This window comes from Engraulis encrasicolus, chromosome 15 (assembly GCF_034702125.1).
Source record: "Engraulis encrasicolus isolate BLACKSEA-1 chromosome 15, IST_EnEncr_1.0, whole genome shotgun sequence".
NCBI classification, from domain to species: Eukaryota; Metazoa; Chordata; class Actinopteri; order Clupeiformes; family Engraulidae; genus Engraulis; species Engraulis encrasicolus.
This window is the reverse complement of record NC_085871.1, coordinates 3,526,752-3,550,000: the sequence shown is the minus strand read 5'-3', so window position 1 is coordinate 3,550,000 and position 23,249 is coordinate 3,526,752. Positions and strand designations below refer to the sequence as shown.

The following is a 23,249-nucleotide window of genomic DNA, read 5'->3' as shown; positions in this document are numbered from 1 at the left end:
TGTGAGAGAGAGAGAGACAGAGGGAGAAAGAGAGAGAGAGAGAGAGAGAGTAGGCAAGAAAGTTAGACTACATCAATCATTAGATGATGAAACATACAACATCTCTGTCACCCCCTGTTTTCCTAGCAGCAGGTGAGGAGACAGAGACAGAGACTTAGTGAGAGGGGGAAAGGGAGACAAAGATAGATAGACATAGTGAGAAAGGAGGACCACACAAAAGAGTGAGTGACAGAGAGACCAACAGAGAGAGACTACACAATAGAGACTCAAAGCAGGGGAGACAAGTGGAAGATTCTGAGAGGAGAGAAGGGGAGAGTAGGCAAGAGAGAAAGCTCAAAAGGTCGACTGTGGAGTTCCTCATGTTATATAAACAAACATGGCATCATACAAGTAAGATAACATGCCGATTTGAACCGTTGCATGTGTGCACTACGCCTTGTTGACTCGTGCTCCACAACGCCCTGTGACAGGTTAGGTGGTTTTGCAAAGAGCAAAAACGTTGCTTTACGGACAGGTCAGGGTTAGGCATGGTTTTGGTGAGGGTACATCGGACCATTTTCGCGTTTAGCAACAGAAAATCGCATCGGCGACAGAAATGCGCCGACACGGCGGGATGTGACAAAGTCGGTGTCGCACCTCAACGTGGAATGCACTGGCCAGTCTGTTGCATGACGCCAGTCTGTATAAACATACATTATTGTCTCATTCACTCATTGCTTTCCTGGCAGGACACTGTGGAGCATTGCTTTTGGCAACGAGGACCCGTTTTGACATGAGGCTGTCACTCAGAATCAGCCGTGTGTGGCAATGTCACTGGACCTAATGTCTTGGAATTTTACAAAGTGTGCCCCATTTTTTAGGAGATGCCATTACCTTTACATATAAATACAGACTAAACATAACGCAAAACATAAGAGGAACCAATAAACTAATGAAAATCTAAACGGTAATTTGTGCTTCCATTGTAGGAGTTGTGTTTTAATTATAATTTTCAATAAGTGTTAAGTGGCAACAGTTTTTTTTTCATCTCCTGTTAATGACAACTCAGGCAAAAACCAAAGTAACTGTCTGGACTACACAATGGACGTGTTCCAGACATGCTTTCTTTTCTAGAGTTATGTAAGCAAAAGCCCACAAAGGAAACTCCAATTGCCAGTGTGACACAGCACACTGCACAACAGAATTGCATTTATGCCTCACCCGTCCAATGGCTGGGAGGACGACCCACAAGGGCGGGACGGTACCATGGTCAGGGTACCTTAGTCATGGAGGAGGATGGGGGAGGGTACTGGTTAATTGCTCCCCCTCCACCAACCTGGTGGGTTGTGAGTCGAACCGGGAACCTTTGGGCTAAAAGTCTGACGCCCAAAACGCTTACCCATGATTGCCATACTAAAGACAAGGGCTGGAGGATGATTACCTGGGCTGGGAGCTGGAGTCCATGTCTTTCTTCACCACATCATACGCATCCTGCAGCAGGTCCTAACAAAACACAACCACAAGCACGTAGTATGAATAATAATAATAATAATAATAATAATAATAATAATAATAATAATAATAATAATAATAATAATGAAAGGAGATATGCACACACATTAGACAAACTCAAGCACTTATCAATTAGCACACACAAATTACACAAGAATGGCACTAAGGCTCTCTACAACCCAATCTGGACAGAGGCTGTTTGTGTTGCTCCTAATGTGACACAAAAGGTTGTGCATGACAATTGTGCTGTAATTTTACTTTTCACAATTTTACTAAAAGGATGCCACTTTTTATTTCCCATCACACATTTAATGATTCCTGCATTTACTATTGGTGAATACACACAATCTCTCTTTCCCTTGTTTTTCATTTCCCCTCACAGCTCCGGAGGGGCAGCACGTAATCCTTCATTAAGATGTATGTGTTGTTTTCCTATCAAGAGAGGCCAGCGCTTACGCTTAACAGCATTGCTAACAGCAGCCAAATGCATTACGCTGTGTTTGTGCTGTTTCTTGAGTTTTTTTAACGACTGCAAGCAGAAGTCTAAGCACAACGCTTTTGGACAGAGAACACTGTTGTCTTGCCTTGTGCATTCTCAACGTTTTTACGACTGAAACCAGAAGTAGCGGTAGAAGTAGTAATGCTTTTGGATTGAGAACACTGTGGCCTTGTCTTGTGCATTCTCAACTTTTTTTACGACTGCAACAAGAAGCCTACGTACAATGCTTTTGGACTCAGAACACTGCTGCCTTGTCTTGTGTAATCTCATTTATTTTAACAGCTCCAATCAGAGCCTAAGCATAGGACCTTTGCATTGAAGACACTGTTACCTTGACTTCTTGTCTGGTGCATTTTGACAGGGAACGCCTGGCATTCACTATGTGCTTTTAAATGAAAACATGTGGTGCTGTCCTCCAGACCTTATGAGCAAGCTAGGGCTATGTTTGGCCTTATTCAGCGCCTTAGAGTATGTTATTTTGCTTTTCTGGGACTGGGGAAGATAGGCAAGCTCCTCTTGGCACGCACTTTCAGTCCATTAACGATTCCGAGCTAGCAGACACGGCCTTCACCCTCCCAACAATGAGACGAAGAAGAAGAAGAAGAAGAAGAAGAAGAAGAAGAAGAAGAAGAGAAGGAGGAGGAGGAGAAGGAAAAAGAAGAAGAAGAAGAAGAAGAAGAAGAAGAAGAAGAAGAAGAAGAAGAAGAAGAAGAAGAAGAAGAAGAAGAAGAAGAAAACAATAACGTTGGCAACAATAACAGAATGAGCTGCATAAACAAAAGACAAAAATAAAAATAAAAACGAGCAAGGCAGCAGAAGCCGGAGTAATCCAAAATGTCTCCTCAATGTCCTTTCACACCGCTGCTGCTGCTGCCGAGAGATTTCTTGGCAAATGGATGGCTCACTCCCAGACCTCCTCTAACACACACACACACACACACACACACACACACACACACACACACACACACACACACACACACACACACACGTGCGCACGCACTCACACAGCACCCTAGACACAAACACATCCAAACGCGTTTACACGCACACACACAGACCCTTCCAAACACACACACACACACACACACACACACACACACACACACACACACACACACACACACACACACACACACACACACACACACACACACACACACATACAGACACACACACACACACACAGAAACACACACAGAAACACACACACGTGGTGACAGATTAAGTGATGGCATTTGTCCGAAGAGCGTCCTGTTGGCAGGTGCTGTGGTGGCTGGAGATGGCTGATGGGCGATGGGCACTGGAACGGATGCTGGATGCTGCTGGGCGCGCACAGGCACAATGCTCTCTGCCACAGACTGATAAGGCATCTCGCCTCTGGCCACAGATAAACATACCCCTCTCTCTTTCTCATCTATACTCGCTCTCTCTCTCTAGCTCTCTCTCTAAATCGTCATCTCACACTCTGCTTCTCTCTCTGGCCTCTCTCACTGTCTCTCTCTCTCTCTCTCTCTCTCTCTCTCTCTCTCTCTCTCTCTCTCTCTCTCTCTCTCACACACACACACACACATACATCCCCTTACTCTCTCATCTATACTGTCTCTCCCACTCTCTCTATCCCTCTCTCTCCCTCTCTCTCTCTCCCTGTCTCTGTCTCTCTCTTTCTAAGTAAAGCGGCGTACACACACAAAGCTAGCTTTTCGCTTGCTCGCCTACTCGCCACTCTTTCATGGAACGTTCGCTGAAAGTTCCCGCGGCTTTAACTGCCAATGAACAGGCGAGAAGTACCGAACTCTGCATTCCAATTGGTTACTCGCTTACTCGCCTCGCTCGAAGATAAAATATGTTCAACTCGGAATCCGCCCACATCGCATCGCTTGTACAGTACTCGCCTACTCGCCTGCGGACACATTGACATTCTATTGAGTTCATTCGCTGAGCGAGTAACTAGCAGCGACGTGTGTGTACGGCCCTTCAGGGTAAGGGTGGTAAGGGGTTGGGGTGGTGGAGATGAGGGAGCGAGCGCTAAAGGTTTGAGAGTGAGGGACAGGAATAGGGGTGTGCTGTGCTGTATGTATGAGAAATGGACACTGTAGCCTCTGGCTGTGTGTGAAGATGTGCTACAACAAATACTGTACACACCCTGCAATACCACAGATACACAGGTACGGTACATAGACATGACAAAAACACGCACACATATGCACAGAGACACAGACATACACACACATACCGAATGCAGTTTTAAGAGCCCTCAGGACAAACTCTGCCATATGCACAAACACACACAAACATGCCCAAGGTCTTATGAACACTTACACTTTCACCACGCTCTGAGCAGACTCACTCAATTCCTTTTGTTTACTTCTACCACACATACATGCAGGGGCATGTTCTGGCATGGACATTAATGCTGACACACACACACACACACACACACACACACACACACACACACACACACACACACACACACACACACACACACACACACACACACACACAAATAAACATGCATGCTCACACACACACACACACACACACACACACACACACACACACACACACACACACACACACACACACACACACACACACACACACACACACACACAAATAAACATGCATGCACACACACACACACACACATACACACACAAACAACACACTCACACACACACACACACACACACACACACACACACACACACACACACACACACACACACACACACACACACACACACACACAAGGGACCTTCATTATGCACCAGCATGCCCTGGTAAAGCACATAGGCCCAGCCATTTACATGCACATTTGACCTCATAATGAGAGCTGATCTGGCGCTCCCTCACTGAACGCGAACACCTCTGTTCACCTGTTCCTGTCCAACCAAACAACCAAGGAGAAGGAATTACGTTTGTACTAAATAATTGTGTTTTTTATGGTTTTTTTACTGATCTTTTCTATCTGGTCTCTGGTCTCAACTCTTTGATCTGATTTGGTTTTAATATAGCTTTTCTTTCCAACGATGTATACCTGTACATTGGCCTTGTTTATTTGTTGATATTCAACTTTTAATATTTGAATGTCTCATAATTCATACTCAGATAACAGTTGTGTTCCAGAAAAGAGCTTTTAAAAACAAGATCAAAACCATCTCTGTGACTTAAATTGGCTAACGCACGGTCCGTAATTAAGGATTGATGGATAGTGTCCTACCCTCTTAATTAAAACCTACTTGTTCCATTTCTTCCTTAATATTAGTGCCAGTCCAGCCCTTCCAACAAACCAGACATCTCCTCTCCTTCATCCACGTACCTCTTGCAGCAAGGAGGAAGCCGACGCCTCCCCATCTCCCTCCACCCCCTCTTCCACATCCTCCTGGCTAGTAAAAGGGTACGACCCCTGTGATCCCTCTCCTCCTCTTTCTCCTCCACACTGCTGTGGCTGCGGCATCATCTGCCTTCCTCCCTCCTCGTCATCCTCCTCCTCCTCCTCCTCCTCTTCTTCCTCCTCCTCCTCCTCCTCTCCGAAGGAGCCCATCCAGGAGTAGGGGCTGGCTCCCAGGGTGCACTGCTGGAAGGTGGCGCGGTGCTGGGCGGGCAGGTTGGTCCAGAGGCCGGAGATGGCCTCCGACACCACGGCCAGGCCCGTCTGCTCTGGGGACAGGACGCCGCCGCGCACCAGCAGCTCCAGCGTCTGCCGGTAGAAGTACAGGTACCTACATACAGGAGGACGGTGGGAAATACACACAAACATAACATGACATTACATTTGGCAGACACTTTTGTCCAAACTGCTCCAGAGTCTGCCGACAGAAGTACAGATGGGATGGGAAACACACACAAACATTTACATTATATCATCGCAGTCTGGCAGGAACCTCATATCTCCATCTTTCAGAAACAAATTTGTTATTTATTTAATTGCCACAAAAAGAGACATTCCAATACCAATCCTTTGTGTATGGTTCTTGTCTGCATTGTATATGGTTCTTGTCTGCTAATAAACTAGTTTCCTCTGAAGTACGAAAAAAGAATTGACGACTGTTTGTCCAACTCTTTGCCTGTATGTCTGACTGCCTGTCTGTCCAGCTGTCTAGTCAGCTGTTCGCCTGTATGTCTGTCTGCATGACAATCTGCCTACCTGCCTAACAATCTCCTTGCCTAACTGCCTGTCTTTCTGGTCAGGTGTTTGCCTGCATGTCTGTCTACATGAACATCTGTCTGCATGGCTGACTATCTCCTTGCCTGTCTGTCTGTCTGACTGTTTTGGTGCCTGCCTGACAATCTCCTTGCCTGACTGTCTGTCTGTCTCCCTGCCTGTTTACCTGTCTTTGGTACAAGTCTATCATCAGACCCTTCCTGGACCAAGATCATTTCCATCTTTATCTGGGTGGCTGAGCACCACATGGCCAAGAGTGAGCACGACAACACACAAAACTACTGTATCCTGAGGTCACAGAAGTGAGACAAAACGAGAGGCAATATATAAAACTGTACATTCAACGCACAGCATTAATATAACATAAGGGGCCTAGATTTATGCATCTATTCAGACAGCCGTATTCTTCCTTTTTATGTCCGCCCTATACATTTTCAACGACTGCAGTGCAGCCGGAGACGGGCAAATGTAGCGATAATATCTTTGGGTCAAAGCACAAAAAAAAGTACAGCTGTTGAATAATTTGAGGATCAAGAGAGTGAATATATTTAATATCTTGCAAACCAGATCTCTGTGCAGAGCGGAGGTTCCAGGGTGTGTGTGTGTGTGTGTGTGTGTGTGTGTGTGTGTGTGTGTGTGTGTGTGTGTGTGTGTGTGTGTACACAGGGTGCCCCTGGGAAATAGATGGAGGATACAAGTTTCCCTATACAGTGTGTATCTGAGGTATGCGTCAGTATGTGGATGCATATGTGTGTGTGTGTGTGTGTGAGTGTGTGTGTGTGTGTGTGTTTGTGTGTGTGTGGAGGGTGTGTGTCTCATGGGAAGCAGACGGAGAACAGAAGTATCCCTCGGGTAAAGGCAGCCAATTTCCAGCAGACCCCCTCCAACTGCACATGATAAAGGCCAATTTTTGTCCGCCAGACAAGCAAGTGGACATGTGGCGCTTGCACTAAGAAAATATGACTGAAGAGTGTGTGGGACAGAGACAGAAGGAGAAAAGAGAGAGAAAGAGAGAAACAAAGACACAGAGAGAGAGACAGACAGACAGGGAGAGAGAGAGAGAGAGAGAGAGAGAGAGAGAGAGAGAGAGAGAGAGAGAGAGAGAGAGAGAGAGAGAGAGAGAGAGAGAGAGAGAGAGAGAGAGAGAGAATGTATTTTGGTCGGCTACTCGTCTGTTATCATATCATGCAGCTTGTCATAAATATGTACATCAAACATTTCAATTTCTCCTATTTTCTCCATGCCTCTTTAATTTCTTGTCATCTCTGAGGTCTCTCTGTCGACAGCTCAAAATACGTCAAGAGATAAAATAAAATAAAAAAAACGCTAAAAAAGTGGCAGCTGAAGCTAAATACAAGTTGTGTCAGTTAAGAAGGTCATAACGACCTTCACATTTTTTGGAATAATAATAAGGCCACACCAATTTAATTTGTTGGTTCTCGGATTCGCCTCTTGTATTTTGTAACAAAATGGAAAAAAAAAAAAAATCAGTTTCAATACCCCAAAAAATGAAATCGCTAAAAAAAACGAAGACTGCATGTTTTCATGAACGGGGAGGTATCTCTTTAGTAGTTGGAGGTCATGTGACGTAGAGAACCAATAAAACCACTCCTTTCAACATGCCGATTACGACTAGCGAATCAGGAAACGTGTTACATTCAAACATTTACAGACAAACATGCAATGGCAAGTTGAAGCCCCTGTGGGTTAGCAGTAGCAGCGGTGAAACACAGTATTGCTCTTAGTGGAATTAGTGGAGTGGGATAGCAGTTTTAAAAAAGAAAAACAACAACTATTCAACTGTTGAATCATCTCAGTTTATTCAAACCAGATTAATATAATAATTGCCCTGTGAGCTAATTTTGTGCCTGGTCTATTTGGCTGCCTTAATTCCCTTCTACACTGTCCTTCTCCATGTCCAGGTGTTTGCCTGTCTTGCACCTTCCTTTGGAGGTCCATGTGAGGCTGATATACAGGTGGTATAACCACACGACTAATTTTTTTTTTTTTTTTTTTCGCCCTCTCGCTTCAACTTTTTCCTGAAAAAATCCGAGAACCAACAAATTAAATTGGTGTGGCCTAATTAAAACAAAAAAAAAAAACGGATGAAGTATCAGCAAAAGTAGCATACGGTATTAGAAGTAGATGAAATACATGAAGTAGAAGCAGATGAGGCAGATTACCCCTTTCTGACCTCTACATTCTTTCGAGGTAATGCAATGTAATACTGCAAAACATCTTGTGATAATACAATGTAATGCACACGTTGAGGTAACAAAATGTAATGCAGCACAATGGTGTGAGGTAATCCAATATAACACAGCACTTTGCCATGTTGACGTAATACTATGTAACTCAGCCCAACGTATTGAGATAAAACAATGTAACACAGCACATTGTCTTGAAGTAAAACAATGTATCTTAGCACAACGTATTGTGGCAATACAATATGAGACAGCACACTGAGCTAACAATGTACCACAGCACCACATCTTGAGTTAACACAATGCACCAAACCCATTTTTAGGTGGACTTCCCTCCCCTCACCCACGTACAGTACATGTGTATTCACAGAGGGCAAGTTTCCATTGGCAATGTTACGCAGAGCAACGCAGCACAACCTCTCAGGGTAGGCTTCAAACACTTCCTCGCCCACAGGTGCCCATGTGCCCCACACAAATGTCTTATGTACGTAGGTATGGAAATGGTAATGACCAAGCCTTAATCTGTTACTTAACGCTCTTGGTAATGTCATAGCAATGCTGTTATGATGTAGTTGAGCGTTTACAGCTACGAGTGAACAGACCCGCCGGCAGGCCCATCAGCACAAAGAGGCTGCGTACTTAAGATTCACAAGTAACACCATCTTAGAGACTAAAAGAGTTTACGGACCGTTTCCTAAAACCAACTGAGCAAAGAATCATCGTAGGATCACACAGAACTATTACTATGGTCTGGAGTTCTTAACGTGCTAAGATTTACCTTCACTGTGTGGGCAGAGTGGGGACACCCGGAGGATATGAAGGGGAAATTATGAAATCTGTGATCGAAGTTGAACATTAAATTGAATTAATTAAATAAGAACGTTGGTAGAGTCCATCATTTACGTTGTAGACTAAGATCTGTCGTTATCGGAAAACACACCCAAGAGCAATCAAGTGACTAATGGTTCATTATGTTTTTCATTTTAAAGTGGAAACTATGAGGCAGTTGCATTCCAAATCCCTTTGTTGTTGTAGTGACATAAACCACAACAAAGCCAAAGTGTATCCTGACATGTTGTTAGTGTGCACATTTTTTAAACTGCCAAATATGTCTAACCATTTTGTGATTCATATTTGTTGGACTTGTGCATTTTAGCATTAGCCTTTTAACCCTGCCATTCACAATATTTACGCTACCAACAAAAAATAGCGTCAGTTTTTGCAAGAAATGAACTACAATTCAATGAATCGATTAATTGTTGACATCCCTAACATGAATGCAAAATGACTCAGGAGATGGCGAGTAGAGTGCCAAGGGAGCAAAGTCTCAAGATGGACTTAGCAGTCATAGAGACCCACAACGGGCCATAGCCAGTTTGGCAACACCGATTGCACACAGGTGCAATCCCTGCCCTGGTCTTCCAGTCAGAGCAATCTAGACAAAGTGGTTCAGAGAAGTGGCTAAATAATTCCCTTCTGTGTTCCGAGGAACCTTTGAAAATGTGGCCTGCTTGGGTGTTTAGTTGTTTAGGTGTGTGTGTGTATGTGTGTGTACTCAGAAGAGGTCTTGCAGAGTGAAAGGATGGTGTGTGTGTGTGGGTGTGTGTGTGTGTGTGTGTGTGTGTGTGTGTGTGTGTGTGTGTGTGTGTGTGTGTGTGTGTGTGTGTGTGTGTGTCTTTGTGTGATGTGTGCAGAGCTCTTGCAGAGTGGAAGGATATTGTGTGTGTGTGTGCATGTGTGTGTCTTTTTTTGTGTATCCTCAACATGGCCCTTGCAAAGTGGAAGGCTTGTGTGTGCATGTGTGTGTGCATGTGTGTGTGCGAGCGTGTCTGCGTGTGGCTGCCTGGCGTATGTGTTCATTAGGCAAACAGATGCCCCCCTAACCAGGAGGGCCAAGGTGCCAGGTGAGTCAGGACTGGTGGAGTTGGCAGCCAGAGAGCCTCTCTCCCAAATAACACAAGGGTCCTTGAAGCAGCAGGGGGCCTCTCCAAACTACCACGCTTGCCTCCCACGTCTCAGACTCTGGCTGGACAGCAGAAATGCAGGTGTGCATGGTAAGCCCCCAACTTAATCCTTGTGACAGGACAAGAGTTGGCAGCCAGTGACCTCCTCTCTCACAAACACAAACACAAGGGTCCTTAAAGCAGGGGGCCTCTCCAAGCTCCCACGCTTGCAGTCTGAGACTTGCTGGACAGAAGACAGCAAAAACTCAGGTAATACAGGGCACTGTAGCGCAGTGCGCCAAGCACCCAACTTAAAATCCGGTAAAGACATGGCGTTATAAATTTGCGGTGACCAGAATAGTGATGACCTAGTCGCAGTGCATTACTAAAGGCCCTGTATTATGTTATAGTGGAAGCCCAACTTGGAAACTCCAACTCCCATTGTCATTGTGACACAGCACTCCACAGCACACAAGTGTTTACTGCACACTGCACACAACAAAATTGCATTTATGCATCACCCGTGCAAGGGGGCAGCCCCCAATGGCGCCCCTGGGGAGCAGTGCAGCAGGACGGTACCATGATCAGGGTACCTCTGTCATGGAGGAGGATGGGGGAGAGCACTGGTTAATTACTCCCCCCACCAACCTGGCGGGTCGGGAGTCGAACCCGCAACCTTTGGGCTACAAGTCTGACGCCCTAACCGCTTATCTATGACTAGTGGTGTAGTACTATAGTAGGCTAGCTAACTTTCAATAACTAGTACAGTATTCCATTGGTGGAACGGTGTGCACTATGGGGATATATGACAACTGGATGCCTCACACTGAACACAGATAAAACTGAAGTAATTATATTTTGGAAAAGGGATAAAAGGCTAAAATAATTGCTGCAGTCCTTGAAACTAAGGGGTTGAAAGCAAAGGATACGGTCAAAACCCTTGGTGTCCTTATTGACAGTGATATTCAATTAAACAGTCACATGGTAGTCAGTCTGTATTGTACCTCCTAAAAACATTTCTAAACTTAGGAGTCTCATGTCAAAACACGATGTAGAAAAGCGAATACATGCCTTTGTTTCCAGTAGGGTTGACAACCGGAATAGCCTTTTTTAACAGGACTCCCCAAAAAGATCACCAAAAAGCTTAAACTAACCCAAAATTCTAAACTCAAACGTGTTCTTAGGAGAGCAGAAACGATTGGCCACATTTCTCCAATTTTGAGATCACTGCATTGGCTCCCAGTGAACTAGAGAATGGACTTTAAGACAAAACTTACTGTGTTAAAATCATGAAATGGGCTGGGACACAGCTGTTCTCAGTTGCTTTCCCTTAGTAAGTCCAATGTATAACTTTTGATTTTAATCTTTTCACTTTCTTGGATTCTAATTACCTCTGCCAGGAGGTTATGTGATCGCCCAGAGTTTGTGTGTGTTCGTCACGCTGCTATTACATGGCCTGTATACTCCGTATACCCGCGTTCTACGTAGACTACACTGAAAGTTTGTTTAGCCTTACGAAATAGCCCAAAACAATAACTGACACTCCACAACCATCCATGCACTGCCACTTGATAAGGGGATTCTTGCTGATTCAATAATTAAGTGAACGGCTCAAAGTAGCCTACAGTATGTTGTCTTGTTATTACAAAAAAAGGACTATATATATAGGCCTATATAGGCCTATTACCTATTACTGGTCTGCGACCCAGTGGTTGGGGACCGCTGCACTGCTGTAGAATATGTAGGCCTACTATGGGTGTTGGCCAATGAAAATTGTGCTTTTTCATTTTTATTTTGATTTTGTTTTAGATGGTAGCCTAATGAAAGGCATGCTGCCAATCATCAACAATGTGACTAATATGTAGCAATGAGCTTCAAGGCTTAAGTGCATTTGCAAATCACAGAAGGCATATAGCATGAACAATCACTTTGCCAATAAAACAATCAAAGGTGAACTAAACAGTCCACAGCTAGAGGACATGGAAATAATAAAAGACACAGATAGAATTGTAATTTGGTTACGACTTGACGGTTCAATTACCTGAACAGTGAACACAAATGCTATGTAGCCTATAGGCCTAAATGCATAAAACCACATCATGACTCTATACCTATGTCCAAAACGAACTGAATTTCCTTGGCGGAGGTCTGCGTTCTCTGAATGCATTTCTAGTTATGTCATGTTTTCTTTCTGTATTCATGTTTTCTTTATTCCTGCTTGTATCCTTTCCCCTCTGGTTCTCATTGTGATGCCTTTCTTTTTTATTTGCTGTGTACTTATAGGTCTATTTTTGTGAAGCACATTGAACTGCATCTGTGTATGAACTGCACCATACAAATAAAATTGCCTTGCCTTTTGTGTGTGTGTGTGTGCGCGCCCGTGCTACTGTGGGCGTGTATGACGTGGTAGGGGGCCTGAGTCAGGAAGAGTGCAGTCATGAATTGCAAACATAAATTGAAATGAAACATTGCAAGGGTTTCTGAGGCACATCAGACAATGCCGGGATGAACGTGTGTGTGTGCGTGTGCGTGTGCGTGTGTGTGTGTGTGTCTGTGTGTGTGTGTGTGTGTGTGTGTGTGTGTGTGTGTGTGTGTGTGTGTGTGTGTGTGTGTGTGTGTGTGTGTGTGTGTGTGTGTGTGTGTGGTGGGTAGCAGGCTGAGGACAACAGATTTCCTCAGAGCACCTTTAACCCATTGTAGCCTAGAAACACATAAACGCTGCATTAAGGTTCTTGAGATTTGAGGGTTTTCTGTTAAACATGTGGGTATGTTAGAGCCAGTGGCGTAGCTACAGGTGTTCCAGAGGGTTCCGGGAACACCTACTTTCATAACTGGAACACCTAAAATAAACTGCCGTCACTTGACAACCGATTGTAAACGCAAGCGTCGGGAGTGCAATCATAGGTTTTACATGCAGCCTCCCCACTCACCAGTGGACCTATGCCTGCAGTGCACCTAGTGGCGCTGTCAGTGCAGTACCACCCGGAAAGGTGGCAAGTGGAGTCTTTAGTAATAACTACCATTAGAATCGCACATCATCGATAGGCTACTGAATAGGCTATGTCAGTGGTGTAACATGATGGTTCTAAAATATGCTGCGATGAAACAGAGTTCTCTTCGAAATTATTTTAAAAAGCCACGGCTTTAGGCCCAACAGACTTCAGGTTCCAGAATCGCAGAGGTTCTCCCTTCAAAAAGCAGGCCCACAGTTAGCCTTATTACCCATACCATCCGACAGGATAACCTGATTCTCACGCAGATGTATATTCACGAAGTGTAACGAAGATGCACTAAGGGTCTGCGCGAGTAGAGGATGATGCAGCTATAGATGAACCAAAATACAGTTAGCTTGGGGATCCCAGATCTCTCTTCTGTAGACGTGCCTAAATGCCAGAGCGATCTGAAAGCTTTCGCCATCCCTGAAGCAGTGAGTGGATGGCTAAATGATTTAGCCCGATACAGTTGGTTGGAGTGCAATATTAAATTGCGGAGGGCGCGAGCGTTATGTGCCTAAAATTATTATGGAAACGAAATGATAAAAATGCCGCACATGTAGGCGACGAGTATGGATTTCAACCCTTTCATTCGTACGTTGCTCCTAAAATATAGTACGTCCCATAGAGAAGACCATGCGTGAACGATAACGCGCGCGCAGACACAGACAGTACAGACGCGGTAGTTTTAAAAACAAGTTTGAAGATTTTGATGCAGCTGATACCCCGCATGAACGCTCCATAAAGAAGTCCAGTCGCTAGCATAACTAACACGAAATGGATTAAACAACATCACATTATGATCTTCAGGGGAGATTTCGCATTAAGAATGCCAGTATGGAGATGCCTGTAAACGGTGTTCTACTTGGTGGAGGAGTAGCATTAGTTGCGGAGAGAGTAACACGCCGACTAACTACCAACTCGGACTGCTACCAAGTGTGAATTGTGTATTTCGTTTGGAGTTGTGGGACGCTGGGACGCTCGGAACAGGTCAGGTACCGTGAAGACATTTCCTTTACTTTCTGATTGTCTGGACAACCGGTAAGCTGACTGTTGCTCGTGCTAACCGTGATTACCCACGTCACATTCACACACACACACACACACACACACACACACACACACACACACACACACACACACACGCACATGCACACGCACACGTCTCTTCCAGCCAGCCCAGCCTGTCTGTCTGTACCCCTCTTCCCATCCTTTTATTTTCTCCTTTGTTTTGGTTAAACCGGTCGGCCTTTTGGGTTTGTGAAAACTTCTGCTACTAGCTAGAATGGCTGTGTTGGAGACTGTCCTTGTTGTTTCCAATTTCGGGATATAAATTAAACACTAAATAACGTTTCAAACGCAGCCCAACTGCGTTTTCTGTTTGCTAGTTTCAACATTTCCTTAATAATATTTTGTAGCCCTACACACCAGAGCCACCGTTACAGCAAGTGTTTTCAAGAATTAACAGGTTGGCAACACTTCCAGTCAATGTTTGAAAAGGAGCTCGCCGAGGAATGGACTCTGATGAGATAATTGATGTATATTTAAAGCTATGCATCCCTTTGAATTCAGTTGCAGCGCAAATATAGCTACAAATAAGTTAGGTTGGGTTTGCCAGTCATGATTCATGCGTAATAGTATGCGTAATAGTATGACACCGTGATAGTAGGCCGATCCGTGCAAACGTGCTGTGTTTACTCTGAGTTGGAAAAAATAAAATAAATAAGGAACACCTGTATTTTCTTGGGAACACCTAGATTTTCTTTTCTAGCTACGCCACTGGTTAGAGCTGAATGAACACATTCTAATGCAAAATGAGGGTCCTAGCTTTTAAATGCAACTTATTTCATGCTTGTATGGGCTTCAGAGGTTGAGATATTAAGGATTTAATAGACAGAGGGCACCCTTTCGCGAAAAGGTCTTAGGCTAAAATGGGTTAAAACATTACTCTGCAGCAACTGGTATGATTTTCACATAAGGTAAATTTTATGGTGTTAACTGTACACTTTTAGAGTTGACTTTAACACTGTTGTAGTTGATCCTTCTCTACAAATCTTAAATTGGGAAAGCCATGACCTAATGGTTAGGAAGGTTGTCTTAAGATCAGAGGTTGCAAAGTCAATTACTTCCGTCGCTCACCTCGCTCATGTCGCGGTCTGTGTATTTGTGCGGTTACACTCTCATAATTTACTCGTTGCTACATATTCTCTTTTACTTGGACGTAATGTTGGATAATTAAGCATGTGCTAAGTGTAATATAATGTTAACTGGTCATTGTGACACAGCAGTCCACAGCACACAGTGCTCACTGCACACAACCAAATTGCATGTATGCCGCACCCGTGCAAAGGACCAGCCCCAAACGACGCCCCAAGAGAGCAGTGCGGCGGGACGGTACCATGCTCAGGGTACCTCAGTCATGGAGGAGGATGGGGGAGAGCACTGCTCAATTACTACCCCCACCAACCTGGTAGGTCAGGAGTCGAACCTTTGGGCTACAAGTCTGACGCTCTAACCGCTTACCAATAACTGCACATGTAATGCAATGCAGGTATAGCCATCCATCCATCCAAATCAAAGGGAATGGTGGCATGAAAAAAATGTAACCCACCCTTCGAACTCCTTGATGTTGGAGGCGGAGAGGTCGGAGGACTGGGAGTAGGGCGTGTCGTCCATGGGCTCGTCGGGGGAGATGTCACTGCCACTCTCCTCCAACGCCTCCTCCGAGTCACGCACCACCGGCGTACGGTACCGGCCACGCCTGCTGGAGGGTTCCAGGCTACAGCGGAGAGAGAGAGAGAGAGAGAGAGAGAGAGAGAGAGAGAATACTTACGCACCACTAAGGTACTGTATAGTATTGGCTATGACATCTTATACCGAGGGCTGAGGCTATGGAAGACAGAGCGAGAGAGGGAGAGGGGGAGAAGATAAAGAGGAGGTGATGAAAAGAAGGGAGAGAAAGGAGAAGGAGGAGGAAGAGGGGTACGAAGAGGATACGAAAAGGGAGAGAGAGAGAGAGAGAAAAGGAATGAGAGGAAAAGGACAAGACAAGAGGAGAGAGGTAGGAGGAGAGGAAGAGGACGATGTGAAAGATAAGGAGGTGGAGGAAAGAGAAATAAAGAATTAGAACGAGATAAGCGGAAAGAGGAAAGGAAAAGTGGCGTAGAGAAGAGAAAAAAATGCAGGAGCAAAGAAAAGCAGAAAAGAAAAGAAAACTGATTATCCAGCCGACAAAATGAGAACACGAAAAGAAGATAAAGAGAAAATAAAAAAGAGATAAGCAGGAGGAGATAAAAGGAGGATGGTGGAAGACATGCACAAGGAAGAGCAAAAAAACTAGAAAAGAAAAAAAAAGATTATTTTTGAGAAGAAGAAGATGAGAGGATGGAAAGGAATTAAGAGATAAAACAGAAAGACAAACAAGTCATGGTAAAAAAGGAGAAGAGTGGAAGAGGGCGAAAAAACGCAGACGTATATTAGCTAACTCTGGTAACATGATGCATCATATGGCAAAATTAATGTCTGAAATTGTACATGGTGCCTAATGAATAAAACACATCATAAAAACAAGAGAGGATCAGAGATGGGATGAAAAAGAAGGCATGAATGAATAAAAAAAGCACACCAACGCAGCATGAAATAAAGACGAAAGATATTTGTATAGCATCTGCTACTACTATGACATCTGTTTATGTTCAAAATCCTATAAATAATTTACATTCAACTCATCTCATAATGATGAATCCCTTTAATATGAGTATCTGTTCCGTGTCTTCCATACATCTTCCAGGCAGTGTTGCCAGATGTGTTTGATCAAATCTCGCCCAAAAGGTTCTCAGAAAACGTCAAAATGTGTTAAATTCCACCCAATTTCAACAAATTACCTTGATTTCTATGGGCCCAAAACTGCAGAAAAGAACGCCAAATGGCCAATTTTTCCCGATTTTACCCGCAGACGGCCATCCCAATCTGGCAACACTGCTTCCAGGCATCCTCTAGGCAGGGACAGATAACTGCACAGGCCTACCGAGCTCAGGCACAGGGGCCCAAGAGTCAAGGGGGCCCTGAAGCCCAAGCCTCTATATTTCCATTCTCATATTTCATTAAAATTGCACTTTTAACAACTGTTGATATAAATATTTTCAATAACAGCATAGACTCTCACATCTGGCCTAAAACCTTGAATTATTTTGTACACTATCATTGAGGTGGGCCTTTCTTGTTGTCTGGCCCAGGGGCCCGTGGAATCATAATCCGGTTCTGCCTCGAGAGATCATACGCTCATAGGGCCTTGTACACAACAGCATGTAGATTACAGATGAGATCTGTCATGAATACATGCTGCCATCTTGTGGTGATACTATGTTACTGCATGTATGAGATGGCCTATTTATCCAGGAAATGTGAATCCAAAGAACATTTTGCTCCACAGACTTGAGAACTCCTTCTTGGAGCTTGATTTATTTTGACTTTTGAGTTTATTGCAAAAGGACAGGAAATAAGTGGAGAGGGAAAAGAAGGGAGAAAATGAGAGAGAAGAAGTAGAGTAGGGATATGACCAAGGCAGGACTCGAACCTGGGTCCCCATGGGCAAATACCCAGTTATGGGATGTGTGGATAATGGTACGTGAAGAAGTCCAGTTGCTTACAACAAACAATGCAGATCCAATGTCAGTGTTGCGAGGGTCACAACATTGCCTTTTTTGTAATTAAGAAGTCTGCAAATACATCCGTTTAATTTTGAATAACTAGCTACTAGGACAAAATTCCTGGTTTTTCAAGGATTGGGAGGAGCTGAGCGATGCACCGAGCAAACGAGCACAAACACATGGACTCAAGTGGCTTATTGCTTATCTTATTTTTTGTTGTCTTTTTCTACTTTTATTTTGATAGGACTGTGTGAGAGGTGGACAGGAAGCGAATTGGGAGAGAGACGGGGAGGGGTCAGCAAAGGGCCCAGGCCGGGAATCGACCCCGGGTCAGCCGCATGGCAGGCGAGTGCCCAACCACTTGGTCACGGCAGGGCCGCTTATTGCTTATCTAACACTGCTACACTTAATCGCTGACCAAATTTCATTAAAAACGCTATAATAACAATTATTTTGCCCCGCGTTGTTTAGTTGACAAGTTGAGGAAGTGGTTGGTTACCCCGGCAACACTACTGGGCATGCGTGCGTTCGTCGACACACACTTCGCTTCAATTCACTCATGCCCGATTTACAACGGCTATCAGCCAATCAGAATCAAGAACCAGACCTCATAGTGATAGATATGTGAATGTAGCTTTAGTGCTGATTTAACACGTCACTGTGTCCCTATCACTGCAGGCTGCTTACATGCACTTGGAGCACAGCCTGCGGAACTGCTCCCTGACCTCCTCCAGAGTGCTGGGCTCCTCGTCCGTCTCCAGGTAAGAGCCTGGGGACAAAAAAAAACATTCTCAATCAGTGTCAACCACCTACATACTCATCTTACTCATCCATACTTATTACTTAGAGCAGTGATTCTTAAACTGTGAGACCTGAAGGTATTCCAAGTGGGCCTTAAAAAAATCATTTTATAAAAATCTAAATTATATCTGTGTGTGTGTGTGTGTGTGTGTGTGTGTGTGTGTGTGTGTGTGTGTGTGTGTGTGTGTGTGTGTGTGTGTGTGTGTGTGTGTGTGTGTGTGTGTGTGTTGCTGTTAACTATTTATTTGAGTTGTATTGTTTGTTGGGCCAGAGGTGGGCCCCAAACATTTGTGAAATTTTAAAATGGGACCAAGTTGGAAAAGGCTGGAAAACCCTGACTTAAGCCAGGCTCAAACTACACGACTCCTGATTTTGTGTCCAATTCTGAAGTCCGGTTGCGCCGTATACGAGGAGAATCGCAACTGTCAATCTTGTCCCCAATCGTAACCACACAAGAAAACACCCGACATTCTATTTCCAGTCGCAAATATCAAACAGTGTTTGATTTCTACGATTTGCGATTGGCGACTCTTTACGCTGCCAAAGTTCTATCTTAGAACGTCGCACAGGACAAAAAAAAATCTTGCCCGACAATTGATTGCGATGGACCTGGAGGGTAACGTTTCACCGATTGTTGCAAGAGGGTTTTCAGTCGAGGATTGGGACAATAGTCATGTAGTTCGAGCCTAGCTTTAGAGACGTATTTGTGTGTATACAGTAAATAAACATATAATTTTACCATCTATATTATTTGTTGTGTTTATTTTATTATGTTGTTTTTACATTTATATATTTTTCCCCTTGGTTGTTTAGTGTATGATTCAAAGTTCTTCATTCACACACCAGGTGAGAAAAAAAGTGTGATGACCCAGGAAGTAATTGTTAAATGATATCATCATGCTTGACACAATACAGTATAAAGTATAGTTATCATTCTATGCAATACTGTATCTTATATATGACCACTTGTGAATGCAACATGTGTGTAGGTTACATAATGTACTCTGTATACAATAAGTACTGTATTTGACTTGCATATGCTAGTGGACTTTCCTTCCACGTGGAAGGAATAGTTCTACTCTACTCTACTGCTACTACTACTGCTATTGCTGTTGCTACTGATACAACTACTTGCCAACTACTACTGACCTAAGACTGACAAAGACTTCACAATTTCCTTCAACAGCCCCTACTCCAGATTAAGTTAGCCTTGGGCCAAGTAAAATAACCCAATTCCATGTGTAAATGTGGATTCAGCAACTTCACAAATGTAAGCTTTCAGCTTGTGGAAAACCGCCGCTACCCAGAGCAATGAGGCTCCAAAATCACACAGTTATAATAAGTTCAGCAAATTCAGCCATGCATTGCAAATACATTGAATAACTGAAATGTACGTAGTAACGAACTGAACCACTGTACATCTTTATCCTCTTACAGGAGAATTCCTGCTAATTCCAACATGACGTTGAACTGAACTGCCCTTGACTTCTCAGTACCCAACAATGCAGCATTTTTGTCAAGCCTTTCCCTGGTCATTCTCATGGTGACATGGGTTTGTTTACATTGTACCCAGTGTTACAATGTAGCCCAGTGGTAACCAGTCCTAACCTTTTTTGGCATGGGACCCCATTTTGACATCCCAAAATTCTAGAGACCTCATACACATTTTTTTTTTATGACAAAAACTAAAACGTCACTGAGCTACATAGGCTGTAGGTCGGCTACTAAACCTGTAGATATTATGGCGTTCTAAGATTGTACATGGTGTTTCCAACAGAATATTGAATAATGTTATATTAATTAGCAATATTAAATCAGTATTCTTTTTTTCACATACTTTCAGACATTTCAGTGTGTCATTTAAGGTGTCTGTAACTTTAAGGATGATATTTGGAGAATGTTTAGATGCCATGTGGCCTATTTGAATTAGTTTTGCTGGTACTTAGGAGCTGGCTGTTTGGTGCCACTGCCCCTACAGAGAGCAGATTTGGTGGGGCCCGAGCCCTATGCAGTTGCCTAGTCTGCATTGGCCGCTCTTGTAGGCCAATGATGGATACTGACGCTTGAGAGAGAGTAGGTAGTTGAGGCAGCTCTCCTTCTCCTTCAGGTAGCCCTTGGCGTGGTCCAGGATCTTCCACTGAAAAACAGATCACAGATTATGTATCGTCCAGATCAGATATATATGGGTGTGTGTGTGTTTGTGTGTGTGTGCGTGTGTGTGTGTGTGTGAGAGAGAGAGAGAGAGAGAGAGAGAGAGAGAGAGAGAGAGAGAGAGAGAGAGAGAGAGAGAGAGAGAAAGAGAGAGAGAAAGAGAGAGAGAGAGAGAGAGAGAGAGAGAGAGAGAGAGAGAGAGAGAGAGAGAGAGAGAGAGAGAGAGGGCTGTATATATGTAAGAGTGAACTATATATGGTTAAAATATGTGTAAGGTGTAATGTCTAGTGTGTCATGTCTTCTGTATTTATGTATGCTATTGGACACCTTCATTTCCACCTGGGATCAATAAATTATACTCTACTATACTCTACTAATTAGAGCGGAGACTGGTGGCCAGGCATTCTCGTGATCTCACCAATGCGCTTTTGGAAGAATGGTTAAAAAAATCCTATACACACTCCACAAACTTCTGGACAGCCTTCCAAGATGAGTTGAAGCTGTAATAGCTGCAAAAGGTGGACCGATATCATGTTGAACTCTATTTATGGGTCAGGAATGGGATGGCAGTTAACTTCATATGGGTCAAGGCAGGTTCATTAATACTTTTGGCAATGTAGTGTATGTTTGTAGCCAAATATACTAGGTCAATACATGCATTATTATACAGGTATGTATTATATGCCAAGCTCTACTGCTGTGTGTTTCATGACAAAAAAAATGCAAGATTACCAGGAATATCATTTCCATTATTATATGGTGTTGGCAACTGTCTGAAAATATGCCATCTGTCTATCAAACTTAAGATCTCCTCAAGGTGGTGTTCTTGTAAGTATTAAGATGCAAGTCTTGGGATATTTCACTGTTTTGATTTTGTCAACAGAATCATGCACCCTAATGTTGAGGTTTCCTCCTGTCCAATGCTTTTAAAATGCATTCGGTGCACTGCATTACCATGCAAATTGTGGGTATTCTCTAGGGCCATAACCTCTCGGGATATAAAATACCTACTAGCTAGAAAGTAGAGTTGATTACAAATGCATTTAAATGCAAACAACGGCTACCCGGCGGCGAACAGCAATGACCCTTTCAACTCCCGAGCCTCTCTTTCCGAGCCCCACTCAAAACAGGCAGAACATCTTCTCACCGAGCCCATTGGCTTGCATGAACTGCAATGCGGAAGGTTACCTTGGCAGGATTCTTCTTGGTGCTGGGACAAACCACCATTTTTAGCGAGTCGAAAAGACTAGCTAAAGTGGCTCTGTGGCGGGCTTGAAGTGCCCTTCTCCGCTGTTTTTGGTGCTCCTCCAATGCCTTTTTGTCCAAACCGAACGGAAAGTCTGCATCTCTGGTCGACATTGTGTCCGACTTCTTCTGAAAAGTTAAATTCGGTTGAGTTACCGGAGTCATAGCCTAATGTCAGTTTAGCGGGCTTTGCAACTGTGATCTTTAAAAAAAGAAAAAAGTATGCTACTTCTGTGCAAATACCAACATATGAAGCTTGCAGCCAGGATGCGTCCTCAAGCACCAACAAATCATCACAACAAGCAACTGAAAGGTGATATTAGCTGCACTTAGGTGGTACATTTCGCTACCTAAGATCTGAATTCAAGAGACAACCATTATCGTTAGCAGTAGAGTAGGTTTAGTTTAGAATACCGGTAGATGTTTTGGCGCTAAGCCAAGGTCAATGCATTATGCTACAATACAAAACAAAATCTAAATAATATGGGTCAATCTCACATACATGATATTCCGGCTCTTTAATTAGTCTTGAAAAAGTAGCTACACTTTCTGCATGCAAGTCCTGATGTGTTTACGATGATTTCTTGAAGGCTGTCAAATATTTTATGTCCGGCGTCACCGTCACGTGACGTGTTCTCTAATAAACATGGTGTGCATCTTAATATGGGACCTTGCCAGTTCCGCCGCTTGCCTCCTCCACCAGAAATATTCTAGTAAGAGCCTCCACTCGCTTCTCGTCATGATGACATCACTGACAACAGCATTATATTTCAATATCTTGCAAAAGCTCAATTGTAGAGTCTTTTTCTCGTTTGCAATTGTTATGGTGAATGAAAAACAGTCCCTCAAAAGTTGTTGTGGCTAGGCTGACAGATGGGAAACTTTATCGTTTTCTCCACGGAGGAGGGGCCAGGAGGCGGGGCGAGGAGACAAGCGCAAGTGGAGGAGGCAAGGTCACATATTAAGACGCACTGATGTAGAGTGGCGCGAGTGACATGCGCTAATTTCAATATGCGACCTTGCGTCCTCGGCCTCACGTTTCACATTTTTTGGGGGACTATTCTGCATTCACCATCCAGTTTGCAAATGAGAAAAGGACTTT

At 43.9% G+C, this 23,249-nt stretch overlaps 1 protein-coding gene across 2 annotated transcripts in view; it reads right to left on the bottom strand.

Annotated features, from left to right (window-relative positions):
* LOC134463638 (stimulated by retinoic acid gene 8 protein homolog) overlaps positions 1-22,766 on the bottom strand; it is a 36,547-nt gene extending 13,781 nt beyond the window's left edge. Inside the window, exons 1-7 of one of the 2 annotated variants that reach the window (XM_063216825.1) lie at positions 22,650-22,766; positions 22,091-22,276; positions 20,813-20,888; positions 18,638-18,719; positions 15,913-16,080; positions 5,316-5,718; positions 1,421-1,482 (exon numbers count right to left, since the gene is read on the bottom strand). In XM_063216825.1, the coding sequence (XP_063072895.1) occupies positions 1,421-1,482; positions 5,316-5,718; positions 15,913-16,080; positions 18,638-18,719; positions 20,813-20,888; positions 22,091-22,261 (962 nt within the window). In that variant the 5' untranslated portion in view covers positions 22,262-22,276; positions 22,650-22,766. The remainder of the gene's footprint in view (positions 1-1,420; positions 1,483-5,315; positions 5,719-15,912; positions 16,081-18,637; positions 18,720-20,812; positions 20,889-22,090; positions 22,277-22,649) is intronic. The other variant, XM_063216826.1, reaches the window with a different exon arrangement.
* Between the last annotated feature and the right edge of the window lie 483 nt (positions 22,767-23,249).